The sequence below is a fragment of the Hakea prostrata genome, chromosome 3 (genome assembly GCF_041222555.1).
Source record: "Hakea prostrata isolate BN-2017 chromosome 3, UWA_Hpros_2, whole genome shotgun sequence".
NCBI lineage: Eukaryota > Viridiplantae > Streptophyta > Magnoliopsida > Proteales > Proteaceae > Hakea > Hakea prostrata.
In genome coordinates, this window is record NC_142602.1 from 70,162,658 (window position 1) to 70,184,512 (window position 21,855).

Below are 21,855 nucleotides of genomic sequence, written 5' to 3' on the forward strand. Positions count from 1 at the left end.
AACCTTCTGGTTGGAGCATATAGATTTCTTCTTCAAGATCTCCATGAAGAAATGCAGTTTTTACATCTAACTGCTCAAGATGTAGATCAAACGTAGCACAAAGTGCCAGAACTATCCGGACAGTAGTAAGTTGAACCACTGTAGAAAAGATTTCTGTGAAATCAACACCTTCTTCTGAGCATATCGTTTGATCACCAATCTTGCACGATACCGCTGTACTTGATCATCACTGTTTCGTTTGATCTTGTAAACCCATTTGTTACCAATGGGCTTCCTTCCATGCGGTAAAGATACAAGCTCCCATGTCTTATTCTTATGAAGAGCTTCTAGTTCTTCCTGCATTGCTGCCATCCAAAGTGATGCTTCTGAGCTATCAATCGCTTCTTAGAAGACAATATGCAACATTGCTCTCCATAATATAATCAGACTGTCAGGTTGGTGTATGTCTTTCACGAGTTGACCGTCGGACTTCTACAGTTGTAGACTCAACTAGAACTTGTTCCTCGTTTTCTGATTCTGTTCTAGAAGAATTTTCTGGATTGGACTTCTCTTCCTCCTGAACTGTTGTACTCTCTGGAATTTCTATTGAAGTGCTACTCACATCTTCCTTTTGCAGCTTATCTTCTGCAAAAATAACGTCTCTGCTGCTGACGACTTTGTGGGCAGTGGGATCCCACAGTCGATACCCCTTGATTCCATCAGCATATCCCAAGAATCTGCACTTTCTGGATTTTGGATCCAATTTTGAAATTTCTTCGGAATGATACATCACGTACACAGGACTCCCAAATGTGTGCAGGCATGAATAATTTACTGGCTTGCCAATCCACATCTCCATCGATGTCTTCAGATCAATCGATCTTGATGGTGATCAATTAATCACATAGCAGGCAGCGTTTACGGCTTCTGCCCAAAAGGACTTAGCCATACTTGCAGTTCTTAGCATGGCTCTTGTTCTTTCGAGTAGAGTTTTATTCATCCGCTCCGCTACTCCATTCTGTTGAGGAGTGTAAGCCACCGTGAATTGTTTCTTGATGCCTTCTTGATTAAAAAATCAACGAAGTCATCCCCTGTATATTTACCGCCATTGTCCGTCCTGAGGCACTTGATTTTCTTCTCAGTTTCTCGTTCAACTTGCGCTTTGAGTGTTTTGAAAACTAAAAACACATCTGACTTCTTCTTGATAGGAAACACCCAACATCTTCTGGAATAATCATCAATGAAAGATACATAGTACCTTGCTCCTCCCAAAGATGTAACCGGTGCTTGCCAAACATCAGAATGAACTAATTCCAAAATACTTTTACTCCTGGAAGCAGATGCATTGAACTTCAATCTATGTTGCTTACTTGTAACACAGTGCTCACAAAAGGGTAATGAAACCTTTGTGAGACCCAAGAGTAATTTATGTTTTGCGAGAACCTTCAACCCTTGCTCTGCCAGGTGGGCCAATTTTTTATGCCACACTTTTGTCATCTCTTCCGCAGTACCAGTTGATGCAACTGATGCTTCTGCCTCCAGACACGTTTCTCCCATTAATTTGTACAAATTTGCAGCGCCCCTTTCAGCCTTCATTACAACTAGCGCTCCTTTGATGATCCTTGTCATTCCATTTTGGATGCGGGTCTTGCACCCAATTTCATCTAACTGTCCCAAAGACAATAGATTCTTCTTTAGGCCCTTCACATGCCGCACATTTTGAATAGTGTGTATCATACCATCATATATCCTCAATTTGATAGTACCAATTCCAGCAATCTCCAAGGCATGATCATTTCCCATGTACACACACCCTGTAGAGATAGGTTCATAAGTGTGAAACCAATCTCTGTGAAAGGTCATGTGCCATGTTGCTCCTGAATCCAAGATCCAAGCATCAGTGAGCTCCAATCTATCCTTGGATACCGTTGCTGCTTCGCTGTAAAGAATTTCTCCTTCAGCAACGCACCCTTGAGATGTTTCTGCCTTATCTACACCCTTTTTGAATCGACACTCATTTTTTAAGTGTCCCCTTCTGCCACAATTATAGCACTTGAAATTCTTCTTACCCCTGGATTTTGACCTCCCTTGATTGTGACTCCCACTGGAATCACATTTCGTTGACCTTCCTCGAGTCATAGACAAAGCTTCTGCTTGTTGTGAGCTTGCCTTTCTATCTTCCCTGCCTTTTCGTCTACTTTCTTCTTCAAGAATTGTAGCAGCGACATCATCAAATACCATATAATCTGAAAGGATATTACTGGTTAAATTGATGATGACTGGGTCATATGAATCTGTAAGACTTTGGAGTAGAATTTTAGCACGTTCTTGTGGTGAAACATTATGTCCCAACGTTGAAAGTTGAGAACATAATGAAATCAGAGTATGTAAGTGCTCTGTAACTGATGTAGATTCTACCATTCGTAAGGTATACAACTTTCTCTTCAAGAAGATTTTGTTGTGAAGTGATTTGGCTTCATACAATTTGATGAGGTGATCACAAACCTCCTTAGTAGTTTTCTTCTCTTCTACGCCTGCTAAAATATCATCAGATAATGTCAAATGCAAATTGGAAAGGGCCATTGCATCTATTCTGTTCCACTTTTCGTTATCTGTGATCTCCGCCGGCCGAACACTGATGGCTTCCAAGCATTATCTTTTATCAATAATGCCTTCATCTTCATTTTCCAAAATGAGAATTTCGTGCCGTCAAACTTGCCGATGTTGATCCTTGCTGCCATTGCTTTTATCACGAACTGTTTTTGACTACAGAATAACTCTCACTATTTCATGTGAAAAGTATTTCCTCAGGTTACTTCCAACTAGTATATTGTTGAACCAAAGTACACCAGGAAAATTTCCAGGAAAGACTAGAGGGACACAACCGGTCCGTTTAAATACCAGACTCCTTAGACAAAATTTTCCTAGACATGCACTTAATCACCCAATATACCTTTCCAGATAACCGAAACGAAAGCAAACATGTGAATAATGACTTCAAAAAATTTCTGCAGCACCTGCGTAGGATGAAAACAGAACCTTGCTCTGATACCACTGTTGGGTTATGAAAGCCCCACCGAATAAAACAATTAGCAAATAAGAGAAAAGAATACCACAAGAATTTACATGGAAAATCCTAAAAGGGAAAAACCACGGGCAAGAGAGAAAACTCCACTGTAGATAAAGAAATATACAAGAGGGAAGATTTTGGGATGAATTACATATGGAGGGGAAGGCATCCTTTTATAGCCTCTCCCCATCCTACCTTCTCCCACATCTAGTCGAACTGGGACTAAAACTCTCAATAAACTCCCACTTCTTTTTGATGTGGGATAACAACTCCTATTTCTACTAGATGTGGGACTAAGACTATACAACAGGAGGTGGGGGGAGAGGTGTCACTAGGGCTGCAATTGGGCCGGGCTTTTGCAATCCCAAGCCTAGCCTTATATGTTCTAATCTTAGCCCATTCTCGCCATGTCCCTAGTTCAGGGCCAAGGATTATTGTCCCTGGCCCTAAGCCCTACAGGGCCAAGCCAATCCCATTCTCGCCCTAGTTGGCCCTAATTGGGTCGGGTCAAGATGGGTTGGCCTTGATTGGCCCTACTTGACCCCGACCCTGATTGGCCCTGTCCCTAGTCCTTATTGCCCTAATTAGCCCTGATTGGCCCTGTCCTTGGCCCTAATTGGCCCTGACTCTGATTAGCCTTGTCTTTGGCCCTGATTGACCCTATCTTGGCCCTAGCCTTAATTGGTCCTAGCCTTAATTGGTCCTATCCTTGGACCTAAAATATCAAATGTAAATTCATAAAAAAATAATAATAAAAATAAAAATATCATAAGTAAACTAAAAATAAAATTCATAGAAATATAAGATGATTCAAGCTCATACAAAATGATAAAATAGTCAATAAGTTGATAGTGTTGCTTTAAACATAAATAAATTCATATTCCATAATTCTATATTGGTCTCTGTAAGTCTCTCATTGCTTTGATGATGGAAATTGAAAATGTCTCCCATTATTTTGGTGATGGAATTAAAAACCCCTCCCATTAATATCCTTATTCAACAACAAAAAAAATCATATTCAAAACTTTGTTAACAAGTAAATCAACGATAATTTAATATTGATATTTTTTTCGTAGTTAAAGAAAATTATATTTTAATTACAAACATAGCTATCTATCCTTAATAATCTTTTTTTTTCTCTGAAATATCACATTGGAGACGAAAGAAAGATGTCAATATTCATGATGAGAAGTTGGGGTGTATATTTGTTAGATATTAATTCTCTATATACTAGCTTCTATTATTTATAATATATTATCTCGCCTTAGTCCAAAAAAAAAAAATCAATGATTTTTTGGAACTAAAAATTACTTAGTTCAAGAAATAAAAATTATCTTAAAAATAATATAAAAAGTGAACTCATCGTCTAATATGATCAAAATGACTGAAGGTCAAAGTCGAGACTTATAGTTATATCAATGTTAATGTGAAAATTATGGTAAAAATCTAATACATGATCAGGGTCAAATTAACATTGAGACTAGAGCCAAAATTAGGGTCAGGATCGGGCTTTTGGCTCTAGCTCGGGCCAAAATCAGGTGGATACTTATTACATTGGTAATAAAGATATAATTTATTTTATTAATTTTTTACAAAACATGATCATGTTTTTAAAATTTGACATGTGTCAAATATTCACCCATGTGGATTATAATTAATTCATCTCCATATGGGTGGAGGGTCCAGACTCAAATCAGGAACAAAATCATGGGCCTAGATCAAAGCCAAGATTAGGGCCAAGATTAGGGCCATAATCAAGGATGGGCCGGGATGGGCTAGGTTGAGCAGGCCAAAGAGTAATCCCAGGCCCACCCTTGGTCCTAGTTCAGGGCCAGAATATTTTGGCCCTAACCCACCCTTAGGGCCAGAATCTTTAGCCCAAGCCCTATTCGGGCTTAGGGCGGGTCAGGGTCACCAAGGCCAAACTTACACCCCTAGGTGTCACCTCCTCCCTCCCTCTCTCTGCTTAATTCATTACATATATATACATATATGATATAATATATATATATATAATTAAATAGTAGGCTTTTTTATAGGCTCGTGGGCCTGCTCTACTATTTTACACAAGGCCCGTCCTAAGGTTCAAATATTAATTCCTCCAAGTTCAGAAAATTGTGTTGATCATTTCTTCGTTTGCAATTCAATCTAATTATACCGTTGTGGGACCCACAATCAATGTCTAACCTCGACCAACATGTCAATTGAAATCTAACACCATTTAAGCTATTCTTTAACTACGCTCAAATCATTTGATTAAACTTTCAAACCAACCAGCAGGATCTTTTAATAATCTGAAAGACTGACACATTCACACCCAATAATAAAATAATAATATAAAAAGATGCGGGGCATCACACCACGTGCTAAAACAATAAAACTAATTTTTAAATTACTTGTTTATGATTTAAAAGATGATTTGTCCTAATTTAAAGCACATAGAAGTGCCAATGGTGGGTTAGTAAAGCAGTTAAAAGCTCAATCTCTCATGGGGAGGTCTCGATTCACACCCATTATTACCATTTTCATCCCCATCCCAGTTTATAGAAAGCTCATATTCCCCCCCCACCCACCCCCCACCAAAAAAAAAAAGAAAAAAGAGAGAAGAAGAAAGAAAAAATAGCACATATTAAAAGATAGAAAAAGAAAAATCACATTAGGAAAATTACATGTACGAAGCATTGATCTATCTGCCTTCTTCTTCATATCTCTAATATTTCTAATAGATCATTTTGAGATGAAAAAAAATCCCTTCCTTATCAGAAGAGCTTATAACCTAAATTTGATTGTTCATTTTACTCTTTTCTTTCTCTACCAAAGAATCGATCAATTCTTGTAATTTCTTCAAAAACAATCTCCCTTTGCCTATTTTTTTTAGATCTTCTTTTCATGATTTATTTTTTTAATTTAAGAAAATGAAACAAGAAATACCATAAAATATAAAATTAATACTTTGCTCTACCTGTGAGAGATTAGGAGAATTGATATCCAATAATGACACGCATACTTGTTTGTTCTTTTTGGACTAATTTAATATGTGAATTGACAACTTTATCTTTTAAAATAATAAAAAATAAAATTAGCACTTCTATCATGTAATCTTACTTTTTCTTCTCCAATTAGATGGTGTGATACAAGATCTTGTTGGTGCCAAAATTTCTTAAATCAGACTATTTTGAGTGTATTGAATGTGAAAGACCTTCTAGATACACTTCAATCAATTTCCATGGATATGCTTTTGGCCAAATATCAGCATCTGTATGTTTTTGGGTCTAGATGGACTCAGTTGAATCTATCCTTTGCAACGTCCAAATTAACACAAATACTGGTGTTTGCACAACTTTCTTGCTTTTCATAGTTTTTGTTTTACATATGATTTTGATGTTAAGTGTATATAATTTGGGAAAAGACTGTTCATATAGTCACTATAGAGATGATTTTCTTGCCCTTCTTATCAAAATCAATCATTCATGTTTTCTTGAAAATATATGAACAACCCAGCACCCAGAAATTATGGACAAAAATAAAAGTAAATTGAAGAAACATTCAGATTTAATGTGGTTCACATACACACGCCAATAAGGTGTGCTACTTCCACATATAAAGAAGAACTTTCACTTCATAATTTTTTTTTTTAACGGGTTTCTGTATCAATAATCAAAACGGCGTTACAAAAACTCTAATCTGAAAATTCGAAGGTAAAAACCCCAAATTTCATGACTTTATTAGAGAACATAGGGCAATTGGAATATCTGAATGTACCCGCACTCCCACCAAAGAACAAGATCGGTAGTGGGCTCTGGGCTTATTTGCCCAAGCCCTCTACTAACGTCACATATCTCACGAATTGAGTCATCTACATCACTTAGCCAAAATATGTCAAAACAAGAAAAAGTTGAATTGAATGCTTCTAAAAAATTTCACCATTTATTAGGGGTGGACCCAGGATTCAACATGAGAGAGGAGGTGAATAATAATTACAAAATTGTTAATACTAATATTTAGAAAGAAAACCGTATTGAAAATAATTCAAAATCTATATTAATATTTTAGAAAAAAAAAAAAAAAGAACAAGGGAAAAGCCATAAAACACATTTCTAGTGTCAATATCATAATTTAATTTTTGAGATTGCAAAAATCCTCAACGGTTGATTTGATTTACAACAAACTTTGCAAAATTCAAATATACAAAATTTTATTAAATGTTGCAGGTGTTAGAGTCTAGAACTTTAGATATAATACAAACTCTCACATTCTGTTGTGTTTTGAATTTTAGATAGAGTTTGTATTTCATTGGATTTGAACTTAAAATTTAAATTTAACTTGAAGAGAAAAGATGAGATGAACCGCAGGCCTAAGAACCACAGTGAACCAGCATTGAGAGCCGAAGGACAAGATGAGGATAACGAAGGTATTACTGCAGCTGTACCTTCTAGAAGATCTGGACGTACGAGCAAGGCTCCAGCATACCTGAAAGATTATTCCACTTAAAGGGTAGGATATACATATGTCATTCTACAGCCTTAATCAATGAGTGAGACAGTAGGTTAGAGCATACCGAATGTAAACAGGTATAAATCACCCTTGAGGTGGAACCCTAAAGGTATGAAGAATATATTAATCTCTCTTTCGTTCTAAGGAGGCTCTCTGTTTCTCTTATCATACCTCTATTTCTCACCTAAGGCTCTGTTCTACCCAATCCCCTTGCTAAATCACAACAAATTGGTCCGACCTGCCGGATTTCCCTTCCATGGCCGACGGAACCAGATTGCGTTAGTTAGATGAGTCCGTCAAACAACTTGCCTCAACTACCGCAGCACACAGCGAGCATGTGGAAGAGCTACATACGACGATGAATGAGCAGAAAGACTCCCTTGCAGCGCAACAAGAAACGTTAACAGAGCTCGTTGTCCGACTTACCGCAATGGATGGGTGACTTGAGAGAGCCCTGAAACAAATACCATCGCCGGAACTGTACACGTCGACATCCAGCACCCCAATGCCGATCACCAGCAACACGATGGGTGGGATTCAAACTCGTACTCTAAAGATCGATTTCCCTCGATTCGATGGAAATGACTCAGCCGGGTGGCTTTTTCAGGCAGAAAGCTTCTTCGAGTATCATTCAACAAGGGACGATCAGAAAATGTTGGTAACATCGTTCCATATGGATGGCGTTGCCAGGCACTGGTACCGAGCTCAGAAGGGAGCCGGATTGATACGAACATGGCCTGCATTTACCAAGGCCCTGGCGATTCGATTTGGCCCATCCCCGTTTGACGATCCACAGGCTAACTTGGCTCGCTTAACGCAACTAGGAACAGTGACAGAGTACCAAGCTCAGTTTGAGGAATTGCTTAATCAGGTAACCGGCGTTTCGTCTTCGTTCCTCATTAGTTGTTTCGTTTTAGGACTCAAGGCTGACATCCGCAGTGAGGTAGTCGCAACACGTCCCATGGATATGGCAAGCGCAGTCGGGATGGCATGATTGTATGAGAGCAAGCTGTTGGAGCAACGAAAAATACCTATCGAGTGCTATTGGGAAACCAACGTCCTCCCTTGTTACCAACGCCATCAACTAAACCTTTGGCCCTACCTTTTTCACCTTCCAGGACAGTACCCCAAGCTTCTGTGCCAATTAAACGCCTCACCCCAACTGAAATGCAGCAAAGAAGGGAGAAAGGCCTCTGCTATAACTGTGATGAAAAATTCACCCCTGGTCACAGATGCAAGCAGCGACAACTATTATGGCTCGAGTTCGAAACAGGAGATCCTCTGGATGAAGATGAGCCCTTGCCAGAACCTCTCACCGATCTTCAAGAGGACGCCGGTCTCACAACTGAACTATCATATCACTCCTTGATCGGATCCAACACCACAACAACCCTACGATTCACCGGAGTGGTGGAAGGACAAGCCGTTCAGTTCCTGGTGGATAGTGGGAGCACTCATAATTTTATACAAGGAAGAATCGCTCAGCACTTGGGACTGACGGTGGAACCAGCAGAAGGTGTCACTGTACGGGTGGGAGATGGAAATAGGCTGAAGTGTGAGGGACAGATTCGTAATCTTCCCTTGAAGGTACAAAACTATTCTATTCTTATTGATGCCTATGTGATTCCCGTATTTGGGGCAGATATCATACTTGGGGTACAGTGGTTATCAACGCTGGGCCCGGTGATATTTGATTATAGCAAATTAATCTTACAATTTGAAAGAATGTGCCACACAATTAAGATTGAGGGTGAACTCAATCTTAACCCATCGCCAGTGGATTTTCGTGGGGTAAGAAGAATGACTGAGGCCCAAGAATGCTTGACTTTTTTCAAAATAGAATTGAGCCCAATAAATCCTGCTATGGAACCCGAAACCCATTTTGAAGTTGCAACCCTTTTAGAAAAATATGCTACAGTGTTTATGGAGCCCATGGGCCTTCCACCCATGCGGGCCCAGGATCATGCTATCAACTTGCAAGTTGGTGCCCAACCGGTGAATGTTAGACCCTACCGGTACCCCCATTTCCAAAAAGAGGAGATTGAAAAACAAATAGGTCTGATGCTCAATAATGGCGTCATACGACCGAGCATTAGCCCGTTCTCTTCACCCATCTTATTGGTTAAAAAAAAAGATGGCACATGGAGGTTTTGTGTGGACTACCGTGCCCTAAACTCTATTACGGTAAAGGATCGGTTTCCGATACCCTCTATTGATGAACTATTTGATGAATTACATGGGGCCCGCTATTTTTCTAAGCTTGATTTACGGTCCGGTTATCACCAAATATGGGTACAAGGGGAGGATGTGCCCAAGACCGCGTTCCGGACGCATGAAGGCCACTATGAATTTTTAGTCATGCCCTTCGGGCCAACGAATGCGCCAAGTACATTTCAGGCAATGATGAACACGGTTTTTAAGGCCCATCTTCGCAAGTTTATCTTAATATTTTTTGATGACCTGTTAGTGTACAGCCCATCTTGGGCCCATCATATGCAGCACTTGGAAGTCGTGTTACAAATTCTCCAAGCCCATGAGTTGTTTGCAAAGAGAAGCAAGTGTACCTTCGGTCAAATGAAGGTTGAGTACCTTGGCCACGTGGTGTCCGCTGCCGGTTTGGAAGTGGACCAAGAAAAGATAAGAGCAGTTCTGGCTTGGCCGGTTCCTACATTTGTACATGAGGTCAGGGGTTTCCTATGGCTGACCGGTTATTACAGACGTTTTGTAAAAGGATATGCAAGCATTGCTTCACCACTTTCCGATCTCTTAAAAAAAGGTGAGTTTCAATGGACGCCGGCAGCAGAAGCAACATTCCAAGAACTGAGGCGCCGATTACTTCAAGCACCTCTCTTGGCACTACCAGACTTCGAGCGTCCCTTCACGGTGGAAACTGACGCTTCAGCTTCCGGTATTGGCACAGTACTCACTCAAGACGGCCATCCTATAGCTTTCTTCAGCCGGAAACTATCTGCCAGAGCACATGCCTCCTCCACATATAATAGAGAGATGTTAGCAATCACACAATCAGTGGCACATTGGCGACAATATTTATTGGGGAGAAAATTCTATATCCTTACTGATCAAAAGAGCTTGCGAGAGCTATCGACTCAGATCATTCAAACACCCGATCAACAAGGATGGCTTGTGAAATTGCTCGGCTTTGATTTTGAAATCATGTATCGGCCAGGAAGGGACAATCAAGCTGTTGATTCTCTTTCTCGAATGACAACGCCAGAAATTCTAGCCCTAACCATCACAACTCCTTCACCAACGTTCCTTCAAGAATTAAGATCGGAAGTCGCGAATTCACCGGAGCTCCAATCGATTAAACAAAAATTGCAGAATGGTGACGCCGCTGCAAAAGGCTATCGGTACGCAGATGGGTTGCTCTTTCATCGCAATCGGTTGGTCTTACCGAAAAATTCCCAATTCAAGCAATTTTTCTTACACGAATTTCATAATACTCCTCTCGGTGGACACTCTAGATTCTTGCGAACTCTAAAGCGACTGTCTGCTAATTTCACTTGGAATCACATATGCTCAGAAGTGAAGACCTATGTCGCCCAGTGTTCTGAGTGCCAACAGAACAAGGCTCTACACACACATCCGGCCGGGTTACTGCAGCCGCTTCCAATTCCAAATCAGGTATGGGAGGACATCTCTCTTGATTTTATTACAGGACTGCCAAATTCTAAAGGGAAGGTCACTATATTGGTTGTGTTAGATCGTTTATCAAAATATGGCCATTTCATTGCCTTGTCTCCTCACTACAGCAGTCACAGAATTGCAGAAATTTTTACTTCGAAATATTCAAGCTCCATGGCATGCCAAGAACAATTGTTTCGACAAGGGACCCCATCTTTATGAGTGATTTTTGGAAAGAACTCCATCGACTCCTGTGTACACTCTTAGCTTACAGCACGGCATATCATCCCCAATCAGACGGCCAAACCGAAGTCTTGAATCGGTGCCTTGAAATGTATTTACGCAGCTTTGTCTCTGACCAGCCCCAACGGTGGAGCAGCTTCTTACCATGGGCAAAATTCTGGTACAACACATCTTACCATACAGCTACAGGCATGACTCCATTCCAAGTCCTCTATGGCAGACCTCCCCCTTCGATCATTCGCTATTTACCCGAAGGCACACGAAATGCAGCTATAGCGGATAGTCTGTTAGTTCATGATGAGGTATTAACAGCACTAAAGGTTAACTTGTGCCAAGCTCCAACTCGCATGAAAAATTATGCCGACACCAAACGGACAGATCGAGAATTTTCTGTTGGAGATTGGACCTATGTGAAGCTTCAACCATATCGCCAGTCTTCCCTGGGCAAACGACTTCACCCCAAGCTCTCTCACCGATACTTCGGCCCCTATCGTATTGAGGAGCGAATTGGGAAGGTGACCTACAAATTGACACTGCCTCCTCACTCACTGATACACCCAGTATTTCATATCTCACTGCTGAAACAGCACATTGGAGAGCCTCCCTCAACCCCCTCTCTAGGTCCCCTGCCCCCTCCGACCCCAACTCCAGTTGCCATACTACAACACCGCATCATTCATCGTCGCCACCATTCAGTTTCCCAAGTATTGGTTCAGTGGGAAGGTTTACCTCCTGAAGATGCTAATTGGGTAGATACTGCAAATCTGCAACAGCGCTTCCCTCTTCTTAACCTTGAGGACAAGGTAAGTCTTTCAAGGGAAGGCAATGATATGAACCGCAGGCCTAAGAACCACAGTGAACCAGCATTGAGAGCCCAAGGACAAGATGAGGATAACAAAGGTATTACTGCAGCTGTACCTTCTAGAAGATCTGGACGTACGAGCAAGGCTCCAGCATACCTGAAAGATTATTCCACTTAAAGGGTAGGATATACATATGTCATTCTACAGCCTTAATCAATGAGTGAGATAGTAGGTTAGAGCATACCGAATGTAAACAGGTATAAATCACCCTTGAGGTGGAACCCTAAAGGTATGAAGAATATATTAATCTCTCTTTCGTTCTAAGGAGGCTCTCAATTTCTCTTATCATACCTCTATTTCTCACCTAAGGCTGTGTTCAACCCAATCCCCTTGCTAAATCACAACAAAAGATATCATGAATAATTTTTCTTCATATACTAGAAGACAAAAGATAGTGTTGAATCAGTCTCGTGGACACAATAATGAGATCGCATAGATCTTATCCTCTATAGATCTGACTAATTGTGGGAGCCTTGTCAACCATCTGAATTTATTAAGTAAACGCATGTTAACGCATTTTCTACAAAAAAAAAAAATAATAAATAAAATGTTAATATGCTTGGTGCCTATTTCTCTTCATAAGAACATTTGATGCAAACACTGCCACATCAAACGTTGCCACATCAATCAATTGCAGAACTGTAAAGGTGACCCCACAAAGATAACTTCCAACTTGAAATATTTTTTTTGTACGGTTACAACTTAAAATAAGCAAATAGAGAAAGGAAAATGGAAATAAAAAATTAAACAAAGCAATGTTGGGGAATTAATAGTAGTATGAGGACACAGCTCGTGTAGACAAAATAATTTTTTGGTGATGATGGATTACAGTTTTATGTCGCCTTGAACCCTGGTGGAATTTGCCATTGACGGTTAAGATCAGACGCGGTAATAAGCATATTACATCCATTGGTTAAGGGAGCATCAGAGAATTTGATAACACCATTATATGTATAGAAAGGTAGCTGCAAAAATGCTGACAAAATGAGGTAAAAGAAGGTAGGGGGACAGGAATAAGTCCAGGTTCATTTCCCAGGAGTTTCTGTATATATCATCTATAGTATCTAAGCTTTTTCCATTTCTCACATTCTCTTTCCTCCTTACCTTTTCACAATTCACATAACTAGAGATTCGAGCTCTTTGATCACCTGGGAATCCCAAGTAAGAGGAGACATCATTAAGAATAATCGGGAAAGAAAATGCAAGGTGGAGAAGGGAATAGGAAGATGAACTCAAGAAAAGGAGACAAAAAGGATTCTCTCCATGTTATCCTCAAGGTTCCTTCTGGAGATACTCCTTATGTTCGAGCAAAATATGCTCAGGTACCTTTTCAGTCCCTTTTTCTTCTCATCAATAAGAAAAAGCTTTCTACTTTTTCTCCCTTTCTGCGTTTGATCTGGGCTTCTATTTTTCTGGGAAAATCTGGATTCTGTAAATGGTTTTTATTTCTCTCGGGGGTGGGGGAGGAGGGGAGAATACAGTTTTTCCCGTTTCCAAAACTTTCTTTAGTTGGGTTTCCATCGAAAGCTTTAATTTTGTTAGTTTCCCGTTTGTTATTTGATAGCAAAATTTCATTTTATTGCACACTCGCTGTGTTTCAATCACACCTCTTTCTTTTTCGGTTGTTTAATGGTTATGGTTTTGGGGTTGGGGATTTGTAGCTGGTCCAGAAGGACCCAGAAGCAGCAATAGTTTTGTTCTGGAAAGCAATTAACGCAGGAGATAGAGTTGATAGTGCACTCAAGGACATGGCTGTGGTGATGAAGCAGCAAGATAGAAGTGAAGAAGCCATTGAAGCCATTAAATCCTTCAGGCATCTTTGCTCCAAACAGGCCCAGGAGTCGCTTGATAATGTTCTCATAGACTTATATAAGGTATTTATATTAATTTATACTACTTTTAAATCAATATCCCTCACAGTTCCAAGAGGTTTCTAATCAAAATTAATTTTCTGAATTTTATTAGTTAGTTAATAAGCCAAATTAGCATGTTTCATCATCAGCTGACCTCGAAGATATGTATATTAACAGAAATGTGGAAGAATAGATGAACAGATTGATTTGCTAAAGCAGAAGCTTAGGCTGATATACCAAGGAGAAGCTTTCAATGGCAAACCCACCAAAACAGCTCGCTCTCATGGCAGGAAATTCCAGGTTTCCATCCAACAAGAGACTTCAAGGATACTTGTATGTAATATGATCAGCTCACCCACCCAGACTGTATTTTAGTATCATTAATTATTAGAAATAATCCGTTATTCACTTAATGATCTTAGTGGTGACTTTGAAGATCGACCCACATCGATATGTTTTGGTGGGCAACCCAAATGACCTGTTTATTCGATTAAATTCTATAAATATGTACCTTATGTTTATTTGAGGTCATTGAGAAATTTTGGACTTTTTGTTTCAAAGTTTTAGGTGAAAGTTCTTATAACACCGTTAGGGTGATTGGTTGAGAGGTTTTTGTTTTTTTAGCTTTTCTTCTATGTAGTAGAAAGTTCTTTTTTTCTCGCCCATTGATGTAGCACACTGCATTAGCATGCGTACCAAGTTAAATTTCTGTGTTCATTTGTTTTGTTCTTTTTTTTTTTTTTTAATTTTTTTCCCCTGCTTTTAAATTTTTTGGTGTTAGTTCTAACAGTAGCTAACTGAACGGAATGGCAGGGAAATCTGGGGTGGGCTTATATGCAACAAACGAACTATATGGCCGCTGAAGCTGTATATAGAAAAGCACAGATGATACAGCCTGATGCAAACAAAGCGTGCAACTTAGGGCTTTGCCTAATCAAACAGGGAAGATATGATGAAGCCCGAATGGTTCTTGAAGATGTCCAGCAATGTAGAGTCACCAGTTCGGAGGATTCAAAGTCAAGAAGCCGTGCAAATGAATTGTTGCATGAGCTGGAATTGCTTCAATCGACCGAGTATTTGTCAACTCAACTCAGTCAAAACTTAGAAGAAATTTTTACAGAAGGGATTGACCGGATTTTGTGTGATTGGACTCCATTCAAATCCATGAGACTTCCCATCTTTGAAGAGATCTCTCAATTCAAAGATCAAATACCTTGTTGACCGGCCCGTTGTATATAACTTCCCTAGCAAAGAAGAAATTAAAGGCCAAAAGGTTACTTTGTATACAATGGTCAGGAGAATAATGGTGGCATGCATGCATGTGGATGTAATGTAAAAGTGGTTGGTGTCATGGTAATACCTTTGTTCTTATCTTAAGAAATTTGAATAATTTATACCAAGAAATAGAGAAAAAAAAATTATTATGAAGATCAATTGAGATTTTTAAAAATTTTTATTAAAAACAAATTGTTCTATATAGGAATCATGCCAATACATGAAAAGAATTTTGTTGGATAAAGCTAATAGGGTTTGAAATTTAATAATTAAGTGGTTAATCTAAGCAATGACTTTTTTTAACAAACAATGATTTTTTTTCCCATCTAATTGTCACATCATATATTATTGTGAGAATATTTGTATCCAATTATATAGTGACCCTAAAAAGAATAAGAAGACTCCATCTCATATAGTGTACCCAAAAAAAGCTCTATCTCATGCAGTTCAAATAAAAAAAAAGTACCCAAAAAAAAAGTCATCTAGAAATGTGATTCTTTCCAATCAAGGCATGGGGTGCCTGGAGATGTCTGGAATGAAGGTAAGACCTCCTACATGTGTTAATTAGGATTAGGTTGAGGTTGGGGTTCAACCCCTTGAGCAAAGCACCCTTGTACAGCAGTGTACTAGGGGGCAGTTGCTTAAGGCGGTTGGTTGAACCAAGCAACTGCCCCAAGCGACCGCCAGGTCCTTTTTGCAAGGTTTTGCCCTAAATTGCCCCCAGACCTCTATAAATAGTAACGCTCGCCAAATTAACGAATATTATATTCGGGATTGCTATTTTGGGAGGTTAGGAGGCATTGGAGACACTCTGGAAGGTGAGTAGAGCGTGGTTTGAGATCTGGAGATATCCCTCTAATATATTTGGTGATTCTAGTTAAGGTAATGAATCTCCATCTCCCATTCTCTTCTTTTCAACTTCTAATTGATATGAACCCATCTCCATTTTGTTAGTGGTTACCCACTTGGTTAGTTGTAGCTCTCTTTCCAATTTTCTTGATGGGATCTTGTCCAGAAACAAATCCTTACATTTGTTAAATGGATGGATCTAATCCAGGATAATAGATCTATGTTAATTTTAGGGTTTCATGTTACCCCTTTGTTATAGACCTATTAAGTTTGAAATTCGGACTAAGATCATCCTAAAATGGATTGAAATCGGATGATCAAAAGTCTGAATTTCAAAGTTGGAAACTGTCTGTAACAGGGGCGGTCGCTTGACCCAAGCAACCGGCTGGTTTCCATTGACTGTGTAGGTTAGATTTTGGCTTTAATTTGACTCTTGACTCTTATACATTATTGTAACCATGTATATAGTTGTCCTCTGTTTCTACTTAAGGTTTTATAATTGTGTTTGGATTGCAATTTAAAGGACTTCTACTAAATTACAAGGTAATAACATGCATTCTTATTTATATGCAATTACATATACATGATGATTTAGCTATTTTATTTACTATTCTTTGATCATGTAACTTATTGTAATTGTATAAAGCATGTGAATCTTGTGGTATACTTGTTGTTTGTGGTGTTCCTTGATGTACTTCATCTTTTATGATATTGCACAACTATTTTTGGTATGATGATGAGTGATGTAGTGTAGTGGTGATGGAAGGGGTATTCCATTGGGATATCTTGGCTGGAGATATCAGAGGGCTGTGGTATGGGACACATGCTCACTGATACCTTTAGCACTATCATGATTATTGGATGACATACCTAGGAGAGTCTAGAATTGCATGGTTAGGTACCCCACATGCTATTACCCTTTCGGCAAGGGAATTGAAGCCGGGTGACCCGTGACAATGGTGACGTGACTTTGTTTCATCATATAGCGATAACCAGTCCCGTGAGGAGACTCAGTGGTCCACTATTGATCATGCAATGGTAGCATTGTATATGTTAGGGTTGGGCTCATGGACGTCCAAGGAGCGGACTGAGTGTCTTGAGGAGTCATGAGAGCATTCCGCCCCAACAATATGTGGATGACCATAGGATTAAGGAGTGGAGTTCAACAGCGGTAGCCAGTCCATGAGGGTTCTCACTCCTAGGTTGCGAAGGATACTGAACCGAGTTGGTTGGTACCATAGGGGAAGTATCTGGACTCCATATAGTATGTTACCAGTATGACTTGCATTGGATTAGAAACCCCGACATTTCTAGTATTCATGCCAATGGTCGTGGTAAGAGAGTGTTGACTTAAACCCCAGCCATGTTTGTGAGTCAGGTGTGGACTACCCTTTTACCCAGGATCCCTACAGATGTATCCAGTCCTTGCCGGATCAGAGTGACTAGACCTACCTAGAAGAGGGCTGGTGTTATATCTTAAAGCGTGTCAACTGTTAGAGACTTGCATAGTTAGATCTTAGTAGCATTCATATTTCTGCATACCATCCATATCATTTCATATGTGCATTCGTGGATTGTATTGACATATATATGAAAATTGTCTGTTCCTTATTGAGTTCGTTAGAACTCTTCCTTTCATTGTATATATTATATGAGTTGTACAGATGGTGGCACAATGTCTGAAGTTGGAGATGATTCGTATAAAAGAGCCTTCTCATATGAAGCTGATGTGGCACAGACAATGGTACATGAACTTGCAAAGCATGAAGCCTCCTGCAGATGCTTGGAGTGCGCTTATAGCACTCATTGACGGACAAAGGAAGCAGATTGTCAGGGAATTTGAGGACCACATTGAGAAGGACTGGAGGACCCCCCCCTTCTTTATTATTCATGAGAAATATCATTTAGATATGGAGAAAGAAACTGGAAAGAAGATTATTTAGTTTTGTTTATTTTTCTTCCACTGAACTCGATTATACATTTGAATCTTGTTTCTTTCCATTGATTCATTCATTGACTTTATTGGAGTATTTGGACTCCTATAATCTTTCTATTAATTATTGCACTTATTCTTGCTCATGATTATCTATTACTTGCATTTATTATTATTGATGGTAAGACCACGGATCCTGTGACGGTTCACTCCCACGGGTTGTCGGGTAGGTAACCGAGACCGACGGGTGGGGTGTGACAGCAATGCTTCTTCGAGTAACGGTGAATCAAACTCAACCGGGATATAGAACGCGGCCCTAACTTCCCCTCTTGCATTTATGATCAGGAATCCTTATCCTCCCTTTTCATTCTTGAGAGCTACATCTGTCTTGATCCTTAGTTTAGCCCTTGCTGGTGGAATCCAATTCGCCCCTTCCCTGTGAGGTGTTGGATTTGGCATTTGATTGTTCTTGCTCTCCATAAGGTCCTTGAGGGCACTCTTCGCTTTAGATACAATCTCGATGGGGTTTCCTTTCTCTTTGTTGAATAGGAGGTCATTTCTAGTTTTCCAGAGATACCAACACATATAGGCTCCCAACCCTTCAACTTCCTTCTTCCATTCCACCGATATGTTTTTGTGAGCTCCTCAAGCTAGAATTAGCTAATCGAGACGATTTTTCTCCAAAGGTGGAACGCATGAGAGATTTGAGGCAAACCAAGTTGCTCTTGCACATAGACACTATGAGAATATGCTCCATTGTTTCTTGATTCGAGCCACATCTTGCGCATTCTATTCCTATATTCACCCCTCTTTTCACAAGTGCAGTAGATGTGCTAAGGCCTCGGGCACATCCTCTCCATAGGAATTCTCTAATCTAGGGGGCAATGTTGCATTTTTAGATGGCCTTCCAAGCCTCTTTGGGAACAATGTGATTGTTGCTTATCTGTTGTCTTTCCAGCTGTCTTTCCCTACTTAAGGGGGGATAGCGATTTTGTTGAATATTTCCCTGTTATTGAGTGTCCCCAAGCCATACTATCTCTTTGCTCAAATAAACCCAATTTACTTTTTTCTCTTTTATGTCCTTAGGATGGAAGAGTTGTTGCATGACACCTACTTTCCAACTTCTGGATTCCTTGTCAATAAGCTGGGATACCATGGTGATACCTTGGAAGTTTAGAATTGGGTGTTTCACTTTAATGAGGGGCTGGAAGGGATCCAACAATCCTCAACTTTGACTGATTCTCCATCGCCTACAATCCATAGAAGCCCTTTCTTAATAGGGTCTCTTCCCTTAATAATGTTGCGCCATATCCATCTTGGATTAGACCCCAACCTCGCTTCCATGAAATCCATAGAGGGAAAGTATATGTGAAATCCCCTGGATTTCTGACCCTTTAACCCATGGTTTAAGGACCGTAAACTTGGAGCTCGAGTAGACGAAAACTATGGACCATTCAAGTTGAGCATGGAAGTTTTGAAATGGACCCCATGGTAGTGCATGACCTTATAGATGACTCGGCCACTCTCTTAGAATTCAAGAGGAGAGAGAATGTCAGTCATGAAGGCTTTAAGAGAAGATTTTGGCACATTTGAAAACCGATGGAGGAATGCTTAAATGTCAAGGTAAATATACCAATGTGTAGGCCCTAGAGAGACCTTTCAAACCAACCAAGAATCACCGGATTCGACCCCCGAATGAGGTATTCAAGGGCTGGTCGACTAGGCTAGTTTGACTGCCCCTTGCCCAGTTCGGCGTAAAATTGGAAATTTGGGTTTTAAAAACCCTATTTTATGTCCCCACTCATAAATGCATTCTCTATGCTAGAGAGGTGTTGAGGACCTAGGAGAGGAGAAACCCAAGAGATTTTGATGATTCCTTTACGTGTGGTGACTCATCGAAGCTCGAATCATCAACGTAACGCTTAGAAACGTGAGTGTTCTCGAAAACCCTATTCTCTAACCTATTTTTGATGGTACGTATTATCAGTGAATGCTAGGTTTTGGTTGTTGGAGTTGTTATGTTGTATTGAATGCTCCCTCTTGTTTCTGTTTGTGTCTCCCAACATTTTTGAAAGTTGATTATGAGAATCTTTGCATTCAAAACAGATTCAAACATCTCTGAGACTCCCGCAGGCAGACATGGAGAGCCAAATTTGGGGCTTCTATAGCCTAATTAGGATGTTTGGATGGTATGGGACCCTAATACTATTAATTTTAAGACCCCAAAGTCCCATTTCGAATTGATTTCAAATCGAAGCCGAAATCAATGTTTTTTCTTTTGACCATTCTGGCGGGGGGGTTGACTGGCTTGTCAACCGGCCTTGTAAGCCTATGCTATCGACCTTGTCAACCTATCCAACTGACCATATTCGGGATGTGTGTTTTGGCCATCTTTGACCCTCGATCGATTCCCAATTGCTACTCATTTACTTTCTTATGTACCTAGGGTTATTTTGGGTCTAATTACACTCTTTTTGGTGAACTTTTTGGGACTTTGAAAAGCATTATTAACTTGAAAATGCGAGGAAAATACTTAACCATATCTTGTGTAATTGTGGTGTTATTTAAAATTTTCATTCATATTATTATCTTGTACTCTATTATAAATTGTGTTGAACTCTGCACGAATGGAAGGCAATATTATTTTTATTTCTATTTTCAAATTTCAAGAATTGTTATATGAGAATGATGTGAATGTGTGGATTTGATTGCGGGACTTTGTCCTCTTGTACTTATATGCCAACTAGGGTTGTGGGTTCGCCCATTAGGTGACTATATATATATATATATGCATTTAGACCTAAGTACATGGATGCTAGGTATCTAGTTGTGTTGGCTAGGTAACCCCATGAATGCTACTATCCTTCCGAAAGGGGTATTGAAGCTGTGATGTCATTGGCTGGGGCCTGTGAGCATCAAGTTGTCCCACTTCCATCATGAGATGGTAGGATAGCATATGTATAGAATTTGGGCTCGTGTCTCTTTCAGTGCGATGTGCAATTTCCGTGGGGAAGCCACAAGAGTGTCCGCATATACATATGTAGATGAAGATAGGGTTGAGAAATAAAATCCAACAGATGCCTCCCATTGAAGATCCCATTTCTAGGTGGATAAGGATATCAGACCAACACATGTCTCTCGTTGAGGAATGATATTCGAACCATATATAGTACGAGACCATATGATTATCCATTGGGCCTAGAGTTATCCTTGACATGCGCCAGTTCTCATGCCAAATGGTGATGTGAGAGAATGGTGACCTAATCCCCAACCATGGATTTATGTGATTTGACCCAACAACCGCGGAGAACCCAATAGACATCTCTTGTTGAGGGAGAGTAATTGAGATCACCCAGTGGAGGCTGATGTATAGCTTAATGCGTGTCTACCATAGACCTCATGATTAGAGTTTGAAGCATGATCGCATATTGTTTTTATTATTCATCTTATTATTATAATTCATATATGTTTGATGTGGAAAATTATGAATGGATGCTAGACACATATTTGAGTTGACCTCACTGAGTTCTATTGAACTCACTCCTTGTACACATGTTTTTAGATCTTATTACAGGTTATGAGGACTTCATTCAAATGGAGTATCCATCGTCGGCAGAATATTTTGAAGGAGTGACTTGCGAGGAAGTGAAC

General features: G+C 39.8%; 2 protein-coding genes across 2 annotated transcripts; both read left to right on the plus strand.

The window, feature by feature from the left end:
• The first annotated feature begins 8,069 nt into the window (after window positions 1-8,069).
• On the plus strand, window positions 8,070-8,537 carry LOC149022922 (uncharacterized). Its single transcript, XM_089147731.1, has one exon. It carries the CDS (start codon window positions 8,070-8,072, stop codon window positions 8,535-8,537), a length of 468 nt encoding a protein of 155 aa, XP_089003857.1.
• A 4,858-nt stretch (window positions 8,538-13,395) lies between these two features.
• On the plus strand, window positions 13,396-15,551 carry LOC149022923 (protein SULFUR DEFICIENCY-INDUCED 1-like). Its single transcript, XM_089147367.1, has 4 exons — window positions 13,396-13,616; window positions 13,956-14,168; window positions 14,325-14,480; window positions 14,961-15,551. Exons 1-4 carry the CDS (start codon window positions 13,494-13,496, stop codon window positions 15,366-15,368), a joined length of 900 nt encoding a protein of 299 aa, XP_089003493.1. The 5' UTR covers window positions 13,396-13,493; the 3' UTR covers window positions 15,369-15,551.
• The last annotated feature ends 6,304 nt before the right edge of the window (window positions 15,552-21,855 follow it).

Coding starts and splice junctions, on each gene's coding strand:
- LOC149022922 (XM_089147731.1), top strand. CDS start 8,070: ATGGGTGGGATTCAAACTCGTACTCTAAAGATCGATTTCCCTCGATTC.
- LOC149022923 (XM_089147367.1), top strand. CDS start 13,494: ATGCAAGGTGGAGAAGGGAATAGGAAGATGAACTCAAGAAAAGGAGAC. Junction 13,617..13,955: donor TTCGAGCAAAATATGCTCAG/GTACCTTTTCAG, acceptor GGGGATTTGTAG/CTGGTCCAGAAGGACCCAGA. Junction 14,481..14,960: donor AAGAGACTTCAAGGATACTT/GTATGTAATATG, acceptor ACGGAATGGCAG/GGAAATCTGGGGTGGGCTTA.